Source organism: Brassica napus, chromosome A6 (assembly GCF_020379485.1).
Source record: "Brassica napus cultivar Da-Ae chromosome A6, Da-Ae, whole genome shotgun sequence".
In the NCBI taxonomy this organism is placed as follows: domain Eukaryota; kingdom Viridiplantae; phylum Streptophyta; class Magnoliopsida; order Brassicales; family Brassicaceae; genus Brassica; species Brassica napus.
Genome location: NC_063439.1, coordinates 23,112,102 through 23,124,657, shown reverse-complemented (window position 1 = coordinate 23,124,657; position 12,556 = coordinate 23,112,102). Strand labels below are relative to the sequence as shown.

The window sequence follows — 12,556 nt, the reverse complement described above, 5'->3', positions numbered from 1 at the left end:
TCAGCCCGTTTGGCAAGAGTGGAAGACAGTATTCTCTATGGCCAGTCATTCTTACACCATACAACCTACCCCCAAACTTGTGCTTGCGACGAGAGTTTTTGTTTCTCTCGATTCTCGTTCCCGGACCAGAGCATCCTAAGAGATCACTTGATGTGTTTCTTCAGCCACTAATATATGAGTTGCAACAACTATGGGCTCAAGGTGCTGAAACATACGATGTTTCGTATAAAGAAAACTTTCAAATGCGGGCAGTACTAATGTGGACAATAAGTGATTTTCCAGCATATGGTATGTTATCTGGATGGACAACGCATGGAAGGCTATCATGTCCATATTGTCAAGATAACACTGATGCTTTCCAACTAAAACACGGAAGGAAAACGTGTTGGTTTGACTGTCACAGGAGATTTCTACCACCAGATCATCCATATCGTAGAAGTAGGAATTTGTTTACGAAGAACAAGAGGGTGTTTGACAGTCCACCTCCGGAAATTCGTGGGAAAGATTTGAAGACACAACTTAGAGATTTTGGTGCAGAAAGGACGCCAGACGTCGGTGGACATGAGCGTTTTCCGGTAGATGGTGTTGGAAACCTACATAACTGGCACAAAAAAAGAATTTTTTGGGATCTGCCATACTGGGAGGATCATCTACTAAGGCATAATTTAGATGTCATGCATATTGAGAAGAACTTTTTTGACAATCTCATGAACACGATCCTTAATGTTCAAGGTAAAACAAAGGATAATTTGAAGTCAAGACTGGATTTAGTCGATATATGTGCTCGTTCAGAACTTCATGTTGATGAGAATGGTAGGGCTCCTTTTCCCATATACCGACTTGATGCAGCGGGAAAGGATGCGTTCTTTGATTGGATTTCAAACAATGTGGAATTTCCAGACGGTTACGCATCTAATTTGCGTAACTGTATCGACAGAAAGGAAGGAAAGTTTACTGGCTTGAAAAGCCATGATTGCCATGTAATGATGCAGCGCCTCCTTCCGTTTGCCTTCAAGGAACTATTACCACGAAATGTTCTTGAAGCAATTGCAGGGATAAGTGGTTTCTTCCGCGATTTATGCACAAGATCAGTGACTCTTGAAGGTATTGAAAATTTGAAGACTAACATAGCCGTGATTCAGTGCAACCTTGAGAAGATATTTCCTCCCTCATTTTTTGATGTTATGGAGCATCTTGTTATTCACCTGGTAAGAGAATTGGAACTTGGTGGTCCTGTGCAGTATAGATGGATGTATCTGTATGAGCGGTATATGTTCCATTTGAAGAAGATGGTGAAAAATTTAAGTAGGGTGGAAGGTTCTATAGTCGCACAGATGATCAATGAAGAAACTTCAAACTTTGCCGAGTACTACTTTCCAGCAGAAGTTCAGACCAAAAACAGAAGACCTGCTCGGCATGATGATAGAGGCGAACGGGCAACATATCATTGGAAGGTTCCAGACATTTTCACAGACGTTGCACGACTTAGCGGAAAACCAAAGGACCGTCGACTTACTGATCAGGAGCGCAGTCATTTGCAAACATATTTACTCACCAACTGCGAAGATGTTCTTTAATATGAGAGGATTTTCATGGCAGAAAAGCGGTTCGAATATAGATACGCCACAGAGGACGAACTAGAAGAAATGAAGCAGAGAGAATTTGGTGGATGGATGTTTACTTATGTGAGTGCTGGTTTGGCCAGAGGTGAAACATTTGACGATTTGATACGCGAGATGGTCGTTGGACCAAACTTTGTTATGAAGTCATATCCGAGATTTTGTACTCGAGGATATGCATTCACAACTCAGAAGAGGAGACGTTCGAGTACGACTTATGATGCTGGTGTTTGTTCTGCATCAGGAGATGATGTATACTACGGACACATACATGAGATTTTGGAAATCAAGTATTTGGGCATGGTTGGATTGCGATGTACTGTTTTCTATTGTGATTGGCACGACAACACTCCAGATCGAGGTGTGAGAACAGATGCATTTGGTGTTACATCAGTAAATTCGAGACGGAAGCTGCAATATTATGATCCTTTCATTCTTGCTTCTCAGGCCGATCAGGTTTGTTATATCAAGTACCCCCGGGTAAGGAACAGAGATGATCCATGGGTTACTGTTACAAGACTCAACCCGAGAGGCCGAGTTCAGGGAAGTTCTGAGCTGGAAGACCCACTACAACCAAGCACATCCGGCAACTTAAGTGCAGCAGAAGATTTAGGTGGAGTTGGCCTTGTAGTCGATTTAACCGTCTTCGGAGAGGAAGCCGCCGTTCACGTAGAGGATGAACCAGTGATTGGAGAGTTTCACCAAGATCCAGATTCAGATTCATCTGGTGTTGACGACTCGGAAACAGACTAGCGTCGACCTTTTTTTTTTTTTTAAATATAAATACCGAGGAAATTCCGAGGGCAGATAGGTTTTCCTCGGAATAGATCTTGTCGATTTAGGGATTTGATTATACATTCCTTTTCCTTGGAATTCCCTCGGAAAATTCCGAGGAAATTCTGAGGAACTAGGGGTTTTAAACCGAAAACAACGTTTTGCAGATTGAATAACACGTATATAACCTTCATTAAGTGTCTTAACCAGATTATGAAGTCAAACTTTGGTGTTTTACCCAATAACAAACACTTTTACGATTGCATGAACGAAAACCACACAACATAAGAGAAACACTTATACACTTTAACAAACGGTAAAGGGAATACTTACAATTATTTTTGAAATTTTGTTATTTCACGGTTTATGATCATCTATACAAAGAATCCTCAATGGTATGCATTATAATTGTATAAGAAATGAAATACGGTGAAAATAATCGATGTTTTGAAACCCCAAACCCTGGTTCCTCAGAATTTCCTCGGTAATTACCGAGGGTATTCCGAGGAAACCTGGTTCCTCGGAATATTTTCATTTAACCGGGTAAACCAAGCCGCCAAATATTTCGCGAAAATTGAATTAATGATTTCCGAAGAAATTTCGACGGATATAGTAAATATTTCCGAGGAAATTCCGATGGATAGTTTCCGTCGGACTCCTCATTTTATTAGGTCGAGCCCGACCTTCTTCCCCATTTCTCTCCGTCGCACTCTCTCTTTCCCCTGCGATTTCGTCGACTCCTCTCTTCTCCCTTGCGATTTCCGGCGCTTTCTCTCTTCTCCCTCGCGATTTCCACCCTAATCCTCATGTATGAACCCTATCCCACTCTCTTAGGTTAGATTTGTATGGTTTTTAAGTAGATTTGATGATTTTGGAATGAGATTTATAGATTTTGTTAGGGTGAATGGTAGATTTGTGTAAAATCGAGTTTGATTATGTATTTCACTTGATTTGAATTTTTTTTTTTTTAGTTTTTATTAATTTTGTGGTTATAAAAATCGAATTTGTAATTATATATATATATTGAAAACGTTTTTTGTATATAAAATCTATTTTTTGCATTTTAAATTCATTTATATATTTATTAAACATTTTTAAAATCTATAAAACTTTTTTTTAAGATTAAAAATCATATATATAATATTTAAAATCATTTTTTTGTGGTTATAAAACGTTTTATGTATTTTATATATAAAATATAAATTTCTATATTTTAAAACATTTTTAATATTATGAAAACTATTTTTTGTAATTATTAAACATTTTAAATATTTTTAAAACTATTTTTTGTAATTATTAACTGTTTTTGGGATTTATTTAAACTATTTTTTAATTTTTAAACTATTTTTTATTTATTAAACTTTTTTTGTTAATTATTAAACTATTTATATTTTGTGATTAAAAACTATTTTTTAACTATTTTTTATTTAAACTGTTTTTTTTTAATTTAAATTATTAGAACTAATTTTTAAATATGTTTTTTTTAATTTACAGGTCTAATGATGATCAGACCCGGCCTCGCCAGCGTCGTAGCCGGTGTGGTATGGGGAGCCAGTCTCGGGGTTCGTCCAGCCATGTTCAGGATTCCGTTTCGCCCCACAGCTCCTACCATACATCTCCCTCTCCATTACCCGCTCCTGCTGCTCCCGCTCCCGCTGCTGCACCCGCTCCTGCTCCTCCGGGTCCTCCGGGAGTGATGAGTGTTGCGCAGTTGGTTCGACAGCCCGGTCGTGACCATCTTCCCTATCTCACTGAGTATCCACATGGACATGGTCATACATGGTAATTAAACTTAAATTTTTTTCCTTAAAATTTGATTGATTATTAATAATTTGTTCTTTTTATTAGGTTCAACCGATCCGGGAACGGGATCAGCGCATGGATCAACCGTATGATGTACTCTGCCCTCGACAAGGGACATCCGACTTTCACTCACTTCCCTCCCGAGAAGCAGCATCTGTGGTTTCGTCAGTTTGCGGTAAGTATTCAAATTTTTTTTTACTTATATTGTTTATTTATTAAAACTATTTTTTGTGATTATTAAACTATTTTCTATATTTATTAAACATTTTAATATTATTAAAACTATTTTTTTAATTATTAAACTATTTTTTATTTATTAAAACTTTTTTTTTGTAATTATTAAACTATTTTCTATATTTATTAAACTTTTTTTTATTTATTAAAACTTTTTTTTTGTAATTATTAAACTATTTATATTTTTGTGCTTAAAAACTATTTTTAAACTATTTCAGCAAGAATTCAACTGGAATTCCGATGATACGCTCTCTATCTATAACCATTTTGTCCATAAAGTTATGGACAACTATGGGAAGCAGATGTACGAGTGGAAGAAGAAGTGGGAAGTAAACAAGGTAGTTTTTATTTATTAACAGTTTTTAATTTATTAAACTATTTTTTAAATTATTAAACTTTTTTTTTTAAATTAAAAGGTCCCAAAGTCGATGAACGACACGGTCTGGAAGGAGTTGTGTGAGCATTGGGATAAGGAAGAGACGAAAGAAACTTCTTCCACCAACTCCAACAACCGCAGGAGCGACCGTAAAGGGAAGGGCATCTACAAGCATAACTTGGGTGCCCAATCTATTGTCACTCTCGCGGATCGCATGGTAAGTTCAACCGCTTTTTCTTCAATTATTTAAGTTTCGGAATTTTATTTTTTGTGCATTTTTTCAAATTTCTAATGTTTGTTTAATTTATTTTTTTTCAAGGCGGAAAAAAATGAGGGCGAGCCGGTTGATGATCTCGCCCTAATGAAAAGGGCGTATACCAACAAGAAGACCGGTCAGATTGATGATGGTCTTGTGAGGGACGTGGTCGACCTGGTCCAACTCAGTGTATGACAAAGTGTCTCAGCTTCAAACCGATGATGACGATTCGACGGCTTCGACCAACTTGTCCTGGGTTCGAATCAACGAAATCGTTGAATCGGTAAGTTTTTTTTTTTAAAGTTCAATTTATTTATTTTTGATTTTTTTTATCATCAATTTATATTATCTAAATTTGGTTATTTATATTTCAGTCGGTTCCAAAGAAGAAGGGACGTTTGGTCGGTTTGGGTCGTCGCTCCCGGTCGGCTGCTCCTTCTGCACCACCGCCATATGTTGATCCAGAAGTTCTTACGGCTCAGCTGAAGGACAAGGATGATCGGATATCTGCGTTGGAGACCCATGACAGCTCAACAGGCGGGCTATGAGACCCAGAAGAGGCTGAACGAGCAGATGATGGAGATGATGAAGAGGATGTACCCGAACGAGGTGTTCCCGAACATTCAAGACCCGTAGTTTTTTTTTTTTTTACCAAAACTCGGAATGTTTTATTTAACTTTGAATATTATCTACTATGTTTTATTTTATGTTTTATTCAATTTTAATTTTAATTTTAAATTTTTGAATTTAAATTTAAAAAATTTTAATTTTTTTTTAAAAAATAAATTTTTTTAAAAAATAAATTTTTTCGAAATTCCGAGGGAATGGAGTTCCTCGGAATATTCCGAGGGACATAAGTTCCTCGGAATTTTCCGAGGGAAGAAAGTTCCTCGGAATTTTCCGAGGGACTACACTCCCTCGGAATTTTCCGAGGGATCGATGTTCCTCGGAATTTTCCGAGGGAAAGGCGTTCTTCGGAAAATTCCGAGGAACATATGTTCTTCGGAATTTTCCGATAAACATTCCGAGGAATATTTCGTCGAAACTTCCGAGGATTGAACCATCGGAATTCCCTCGGTATATTCCGAGGAACTTTCCGACGAACTTTGTGTCCTCGGAGTTTCCTCGGAATTCCGTCGGAAATTTCCGACGGAATTCCGAGGAAGTATGAATTTCCGAAGAGATATTTCCGAGGACTTTTTTCGTCGGTATGTCCTCGGAATAGCGTTATTCCGACGACATACCGATGATTTTTTCCCTCAGTATGCCGATGTTTTCTTGTAGTGCAACAAAAAAAACATTGGTTGTTCTGGACTATAACTGTATATAACATTTAGGTTTTGAATATACGATCATCAATGCATAACATGTCTAAGAAAACTTTGTAATTGGTTGTTGGTCCTTTTTTTTTTTTTATAACATCAACATATAACTTATGCTTTCATAATTGTGAGTATGAATCTCTTGCTAACCTTTTCCTACGAATCTATAAAAAACGAACAAAATATGAATTTGAAAAACCAGCTTTACATATATATAGTTTTCAAATTATAAAAGTTTCCTATTGCTTAGGTTTCATTTAATTTGTTCGAGCATAAGAAGTGGCTATAGCATGGGCTAAATGATTCGTCCCTTCGTTTTATTGTAGTTGGACAAAATGTCAGTGATAAATGAGAGAGAGGTGATGTATGTTTTATATTAATATTTTCCTTGTCTTTGCCATTTTGTAAATTGAATTAAATATTTTATATTATAGTCTTGTAATTTCATTATTGCTAGATATAATAATATGGAACGGTAAGAACAAACATATATTGTTAGAGCTACTATATATATTTTTGATATAACGAGAGAACAAATTTGTAGACATTAATTTTTCATCTATAGTAGAATCTAAACTTTTTCGTCAGAACAAGAACTGGACCGCAATTCAAAAATATCCTTGAAGTCAATTGTTTTATTTCTCAACTATATTCCGAATAATTCGAGGATGGATCCAATATTCTGTATAAAGTTGATAGAACAAAAACAAGAAAGCATTCTCTTCTTTGTAATTTACTATAACTTTTATGTCAAATGTTATAATTTGTTCTAGGAACTTTCTTCTATATTGAGCTTGATAAATAATATATAGACTAAAACCAGAAAAAAATAAAACAAAACAATCCATGGTTAGGATATTAGGAAACAATAATTATTCATTAGTGGCCTAATACTAATTACCTCAGATATTTTTTTCTAAAATTCATTTTATATCCCTCGAAATTAATAAAATGACAATATAAAAAGAGACCAAAATGGAGAGGGAAAAGAGACATTTCGATGTGAATATAGCTAGGTGAAACAAAAGAAGAAGAAGCAGAATAAAAAATGTTTGACGGTGGAGTACCGGAGCAGATCCACCGGTTCATAGCATCGCCACAGCCACCTCCTCCGCTTCCTCCGCATCAACCTGCAGCAGAAAGATCACTGCCTTTTCCTGTCTCATTCGCTTCTTTTAACACTAATCACCAAGCCCATATGTTGAACCTTGATGGCCCTAAGATCACTCACCATCACCATCACCATCACCATCATCACCATGACATCAAAGATAGTAGTGCTACTTCTGAGTGGATGGGTCATACAGATCACGATGGCGATAATCATCGTCACCATCACCATCATCCATGGTGTAGTGATGAAGTCCTTGCCCTTCTTAGGTTCAGATCTACGGTGGAGAATTGGTTCCCTGAATTCACATGGGAGCATACCTCAAGGTAATACAAAATTACACACACACACATATAAATATACTTCTAATAGATGCATCAACAAATGTTTATCTATTTCTATCTACGCATATGGACATGAGCATCAGTCTCTTTAGTGTTTTTATGTGTGTATCTGTTTACATTAGTTTGACTAAAATTCCAAAATCTGCGCTCAATTATATTTTGATAGACTAGATATATCTTGTTTCTTTCGAATAAACACTTTTGGGAAATTTGATTTTGATGTTAACAAAAGATTGGTCATTAATACGTACATTATTGATACACAAATGGCATTTCGTAAAATTTTATTTCCATTTTTAATAAATTGAATGATGAAACTAATGGAGACATATATATATATATATAGGAATAATTCTGATGATTATATACTTGTATATTTTATGGTATACGTGTATGTATATTCGCATAATTAATGGTGCTATGTCGTTTATGAAATTATGATGTAGAAAGTTGGCAGAAGTTGGGTTTAAGAGGAGTCCACAAGAATGCAAAGAGAAATTCGAAGAAGAAGAGAGAAGATATTTCAATAGTAACAACAACACTAATGCTCATCACATGAGCAATTACAACAAGGGAAATTATAGGCTATTTAGTGAGGTTGATGAGTTTTATCATCATGGTCATGCTGGTGGTGAGCATGTCGTCTCATCAGAAGTTGGGGATAACCAAAACAAGACGAACAGTTCGTTAGAGGGAAAAGGAAACGTTGAGGAAACGGGACAAGACTTGTTGGAGGACAAAACAGATCATCAGGATCAGGGTCAAGTAGATGAATCATCAATGAGGGATAAAATGAACTCTATTGATAATGTTGGAAAAGTGGGGAACGTGGAAGATGATGCGAAGTCATCATCATCAGCAAGCTTGATGATGATCATGAGGGACAATAAGAAGAGGAAGAGGAAGAAAAAGAAGGAGAGGTTTGGTGTGTTGAAAGGGTTTTGTGAGGGTCTTGTGAGGAACGTGATAGCCCAACAAGAGGAGATGCATAAGAAGCTTCTTGAGGATATGGTGAAAAAGGAAGAAGAAAAAATAGCAAGAGAGGAAGCTTGGAAGAAGCAAGAGATGGAGAGGCTTAACAAAGAGGTGGAGATTAGAGCACACGAACAAGCCATGGCTAGTGATAGAAACACCAGCATCATCAAGTTCATATCCAAGTTTACAGACCATTATAACCATGATGATGGGAATAATAAGGTTCAAAGTCCAAACCCTTCTCAAGACTCATCTTCCTTAGTTCTATCAAAACCCCAAGGCAGCAGAAAGTGTCAAACTTCATCATCCCTTCAAACCCTAACTCTACAAAACCCTTCACTTGAACCCACTTCACCCAAAACCCTAAAAATTAAAACCAAAAATCCAAAACCTCCAAAAGGTGATGAACAGGGTGATATTGGCAAGAGATGGCCTAGGGATGAGGTATTGGCTCTTATCAACATCAGACGCAGTATCAGTAGCATGAATGATGATGATCATCGTAAAGATGACATCCGGTTATCGTCACCATCATCATCCACAAAAGCTGTTCCTCTGTGGGAAAGAATATCCAAGAAAATGTTGGAGGTTGGGTACAAAAGAAGTGCCAAGAGATGCAAAGAGAAATGGGAAAACATCAACAAGTATTTTAGAAAGACAAAAGATGTTAACAAGAAGAGGCCACTTGACTCAAGGACTTGTCCTTATTTTCACCAACTTACAGCTTTGTACAGCCAACCCTCCACAGGGACCACCACCACCGTCACAGCCGACACGTCAGTCGAAGAGCTAGAAACCCGACCCAAGGAAAACCGGGTTGGATCCGGAGATTCTGATATTCCTACAGCCATGCATGTAGATGGTGCCAGCGAAAAAAGCAATGAACAATTTTCAGGCTTTGATCTTGCGTTCTAATAAATTAAAATATTATCAGTTTAATTCCCTTTATTGCTTTCTTTTTTCTTCCTTCAGAAACTTCATTTTTGGTTATCATGAAAAATTAAATAAATATTTATGAACAGTATCATTTACTGTTTTGACGCATGAGTGAAAATGGTAACGTATATTCACCATCGTGGTTGGACCGCACACGTGCACCGACAAACATTGAAATTCAGCTGAACATGATAAACCACCGGTCAAATTCTAATTCTGAGTGATAAGATAAGTTTTTTTTTAATAAGAAATGTTGTAAGAAAAAAAATGCTGTAAGAAAACAGTACTTTTTCGTGAACTTTACTTGGAGAATTTACTCAATTTCCCCACGTACGTTTTTTTTATTCACACACACTGTATTACTTACCTGTGTCGCTGTGATCAGTTGTTCTTTTACAGAATAGTACCTGTTAGGAACCTCGAAGCTCAATGATAGAGACGGCACTGTTGCTGTTAGTGATATATAGAAAATTAGAAATATCCTATTAGGTTTGAATCAAAGTCGTATGTTTCATATTCAACAACACGAAATTCACACAACTAACAAAGTTTTGAAAAAAAAACAATTATTCTTATAATGCATGGCCGACGAGAAGTATATTATCCAGAGACGACGACCTTGTTTTTATTATTATTGTCATCTGCTAAAAAATATCGAGACCTGCATAATATAACATCACATCACATTGATAAAACAGGAAACATCATCCATATATCTTTGATTATTTTCTGATATTTCACCAAATGTTATAATTCTTCCACATGCATATAATTTGTCATTGGCTTATTATAGTGGAAAGATATATATTATACATTCACACACACACACACGAAATGCTAACTAGTTTTTCTTATAAAATTTTATATTTTGACATTTAACCAAGTAGGGGTAAAAAGCTTTTTCCAACATGAATAAAAAAAATGTATTTTGCTTAGTAATTTTACAAGACAAAATCTATCTTAAAATACAATTCACACTACACAGAGAATGAGCGGCGACTGAGCTACATCGGTCATGAGAATATTTTTTTTTTCAATGTATCAATATCTAAGTTCTGTTTTAGAAAAAAATGGACAGAAATGTTAATATTTTAATTGAGACAAGAGAATACATAATGTCTTAACCAAATGAGAAAATATTGTTTTAAAGGTGAAGGAGAATTTGGAAACTTATAGAAAATACATTACTCAGATTAGTATATCAGTTTGAGAGTCAGGTTGCACGAATCTGCAATACTTGAATATTATCACCTACTTTATTATCGTCTTTTTTTTTTTGGTCAAATTTTTTTATTATCGTCTGTGCTATATGTTATAGACATGTGAATCTCAAAACGGTCATTTGTCTATTTTGTATTTTTGTCTTTCTAACAACGACACATTAAGTGAGTCAATAATAGTATACTTTTTAGAAGTAAGATCAATGAAATTATACAAGCACATAAAACATATCATCTAAATAAGATTAAATCTTTAATTAGTTTACCGAATATACTTTATGTCATGTAAGTTATCCGTGAATTGCAAGGACAAGGCTGAGATATCAAATCCAAATTATGACAGAAGAATAGATCTGCTGGACTTCTTGGAGGTATCAGTTCACTTATTGGCAAGCGTTTCCCATAGAAGGTTATGCGACAGGTTTGGTATTCGAAAAACATATGGTTCGCATGTCCTCATCCATCAGAAACATTTTAGGATGTGTCCAAAACATCATAAAATTTTGATATTATACCATTCATCTAAACTATACTATATATAATGCTAAATGATCCACCTAAACTAAGTTATATATACATGACGCTAAGTAATATACCAAAATGTGAGTGATGATTCTTGCCCAAAGAATTACTATATATTCTAGCTAGGTTTCATATTTTAAAATCATAAGTATGTCGTTATGCAAATGAATGGTTTAAACATTTAAATTTAATCATCAGTATTTTTAATTATAAATGGATAATTTAAACAAAATATTTGATCACCATAAAATTAGATTTAAATCTACCATTTGAACATAATTGACATAAACATATATACATGTATTATGCTTTATTAGGCGTAAATGAATTGTACTTTTGTAATATCTAACGATTTTTTTTTATTTGTAAGTTTTCATTCTCTCCAGTAGAGGATGCTGCTGACTACCGTTCGCATTTAGAAATGGTCAATTCTCTCAAACAACCATTTTTTAATTTTTGTCACAAAAATAATATTTAGAAAACAAAATAATTTCTTTTTATTTTGAAAATTTTAATATTTATTTTCTTAAATTTGAAACTGTATCCCCAAAACTTTATCACTTAACTCTAAACCTTAAGTTTAAATTAGTTAACCCCTTATTTTTACTTTCAAATAGTCTTTTTTTTTAAGCTTTGTCACAAAAATAACTCCCAAGAAATAAAATAACCAAAATAACTCTGTTTTATTTTGAAAATTTTAATATATATTTTTATTTTTTTAAATTTAAAACCGTATCCTCAAAATTTTATCCCAAAACCGTATCCCTTAACTATAAACCTTAAATCTAGATTAGTTAATCTTATATTTTTATTTTTTAATAAAATTTATTTTAATTATTTTTTTGTTAAAAACTATTTTTATGACAAAAAAGACATGTAGTAAGAAATTTCTATTTAAAAATTATAAATAGACCAATAATTCAAGAAAAACGCTACACAAAAAATAATTTCCGTCGTAACATTAAAACAATTAATAGTCTTTATATTATTAAATAGAAAGCGTCAGGATATTTATTTTATTTATACAAAGAAAAAAATAAAGTCGATACGACGTCTCTCACGGA

The 12,556-nt window shown here is 34.6% G+C and overlaps 1 protein-coding gene across 1 annotated transcript; it reads left to right on the top strand.

Moving 5' to 3' along the window:
* Positions 1–7,333: 7,333 nt before the first annotated feature.
* Positions 7,334–9,858, top strand: LOC111213746 (trihelix transcription factor GTL2-like). Its single transcript, XM_022715570.2, has 2 exons — positions 7,334–7,821; positions 8,286–9,858. Exons 1-2 carry the CDS (start codon positions 7,433–7,435, stop codon positions 9,727–9,729), a joined length of 1,833 nt encoding a protein of 610 aa, XP_022571291.2. The 5' UTR covers positions 7,334–7,432; the 3' UTR covers positions 9,730–9,858.
* Positions 9,859–12,556: the final 2,698 nt, after the last annotated feature.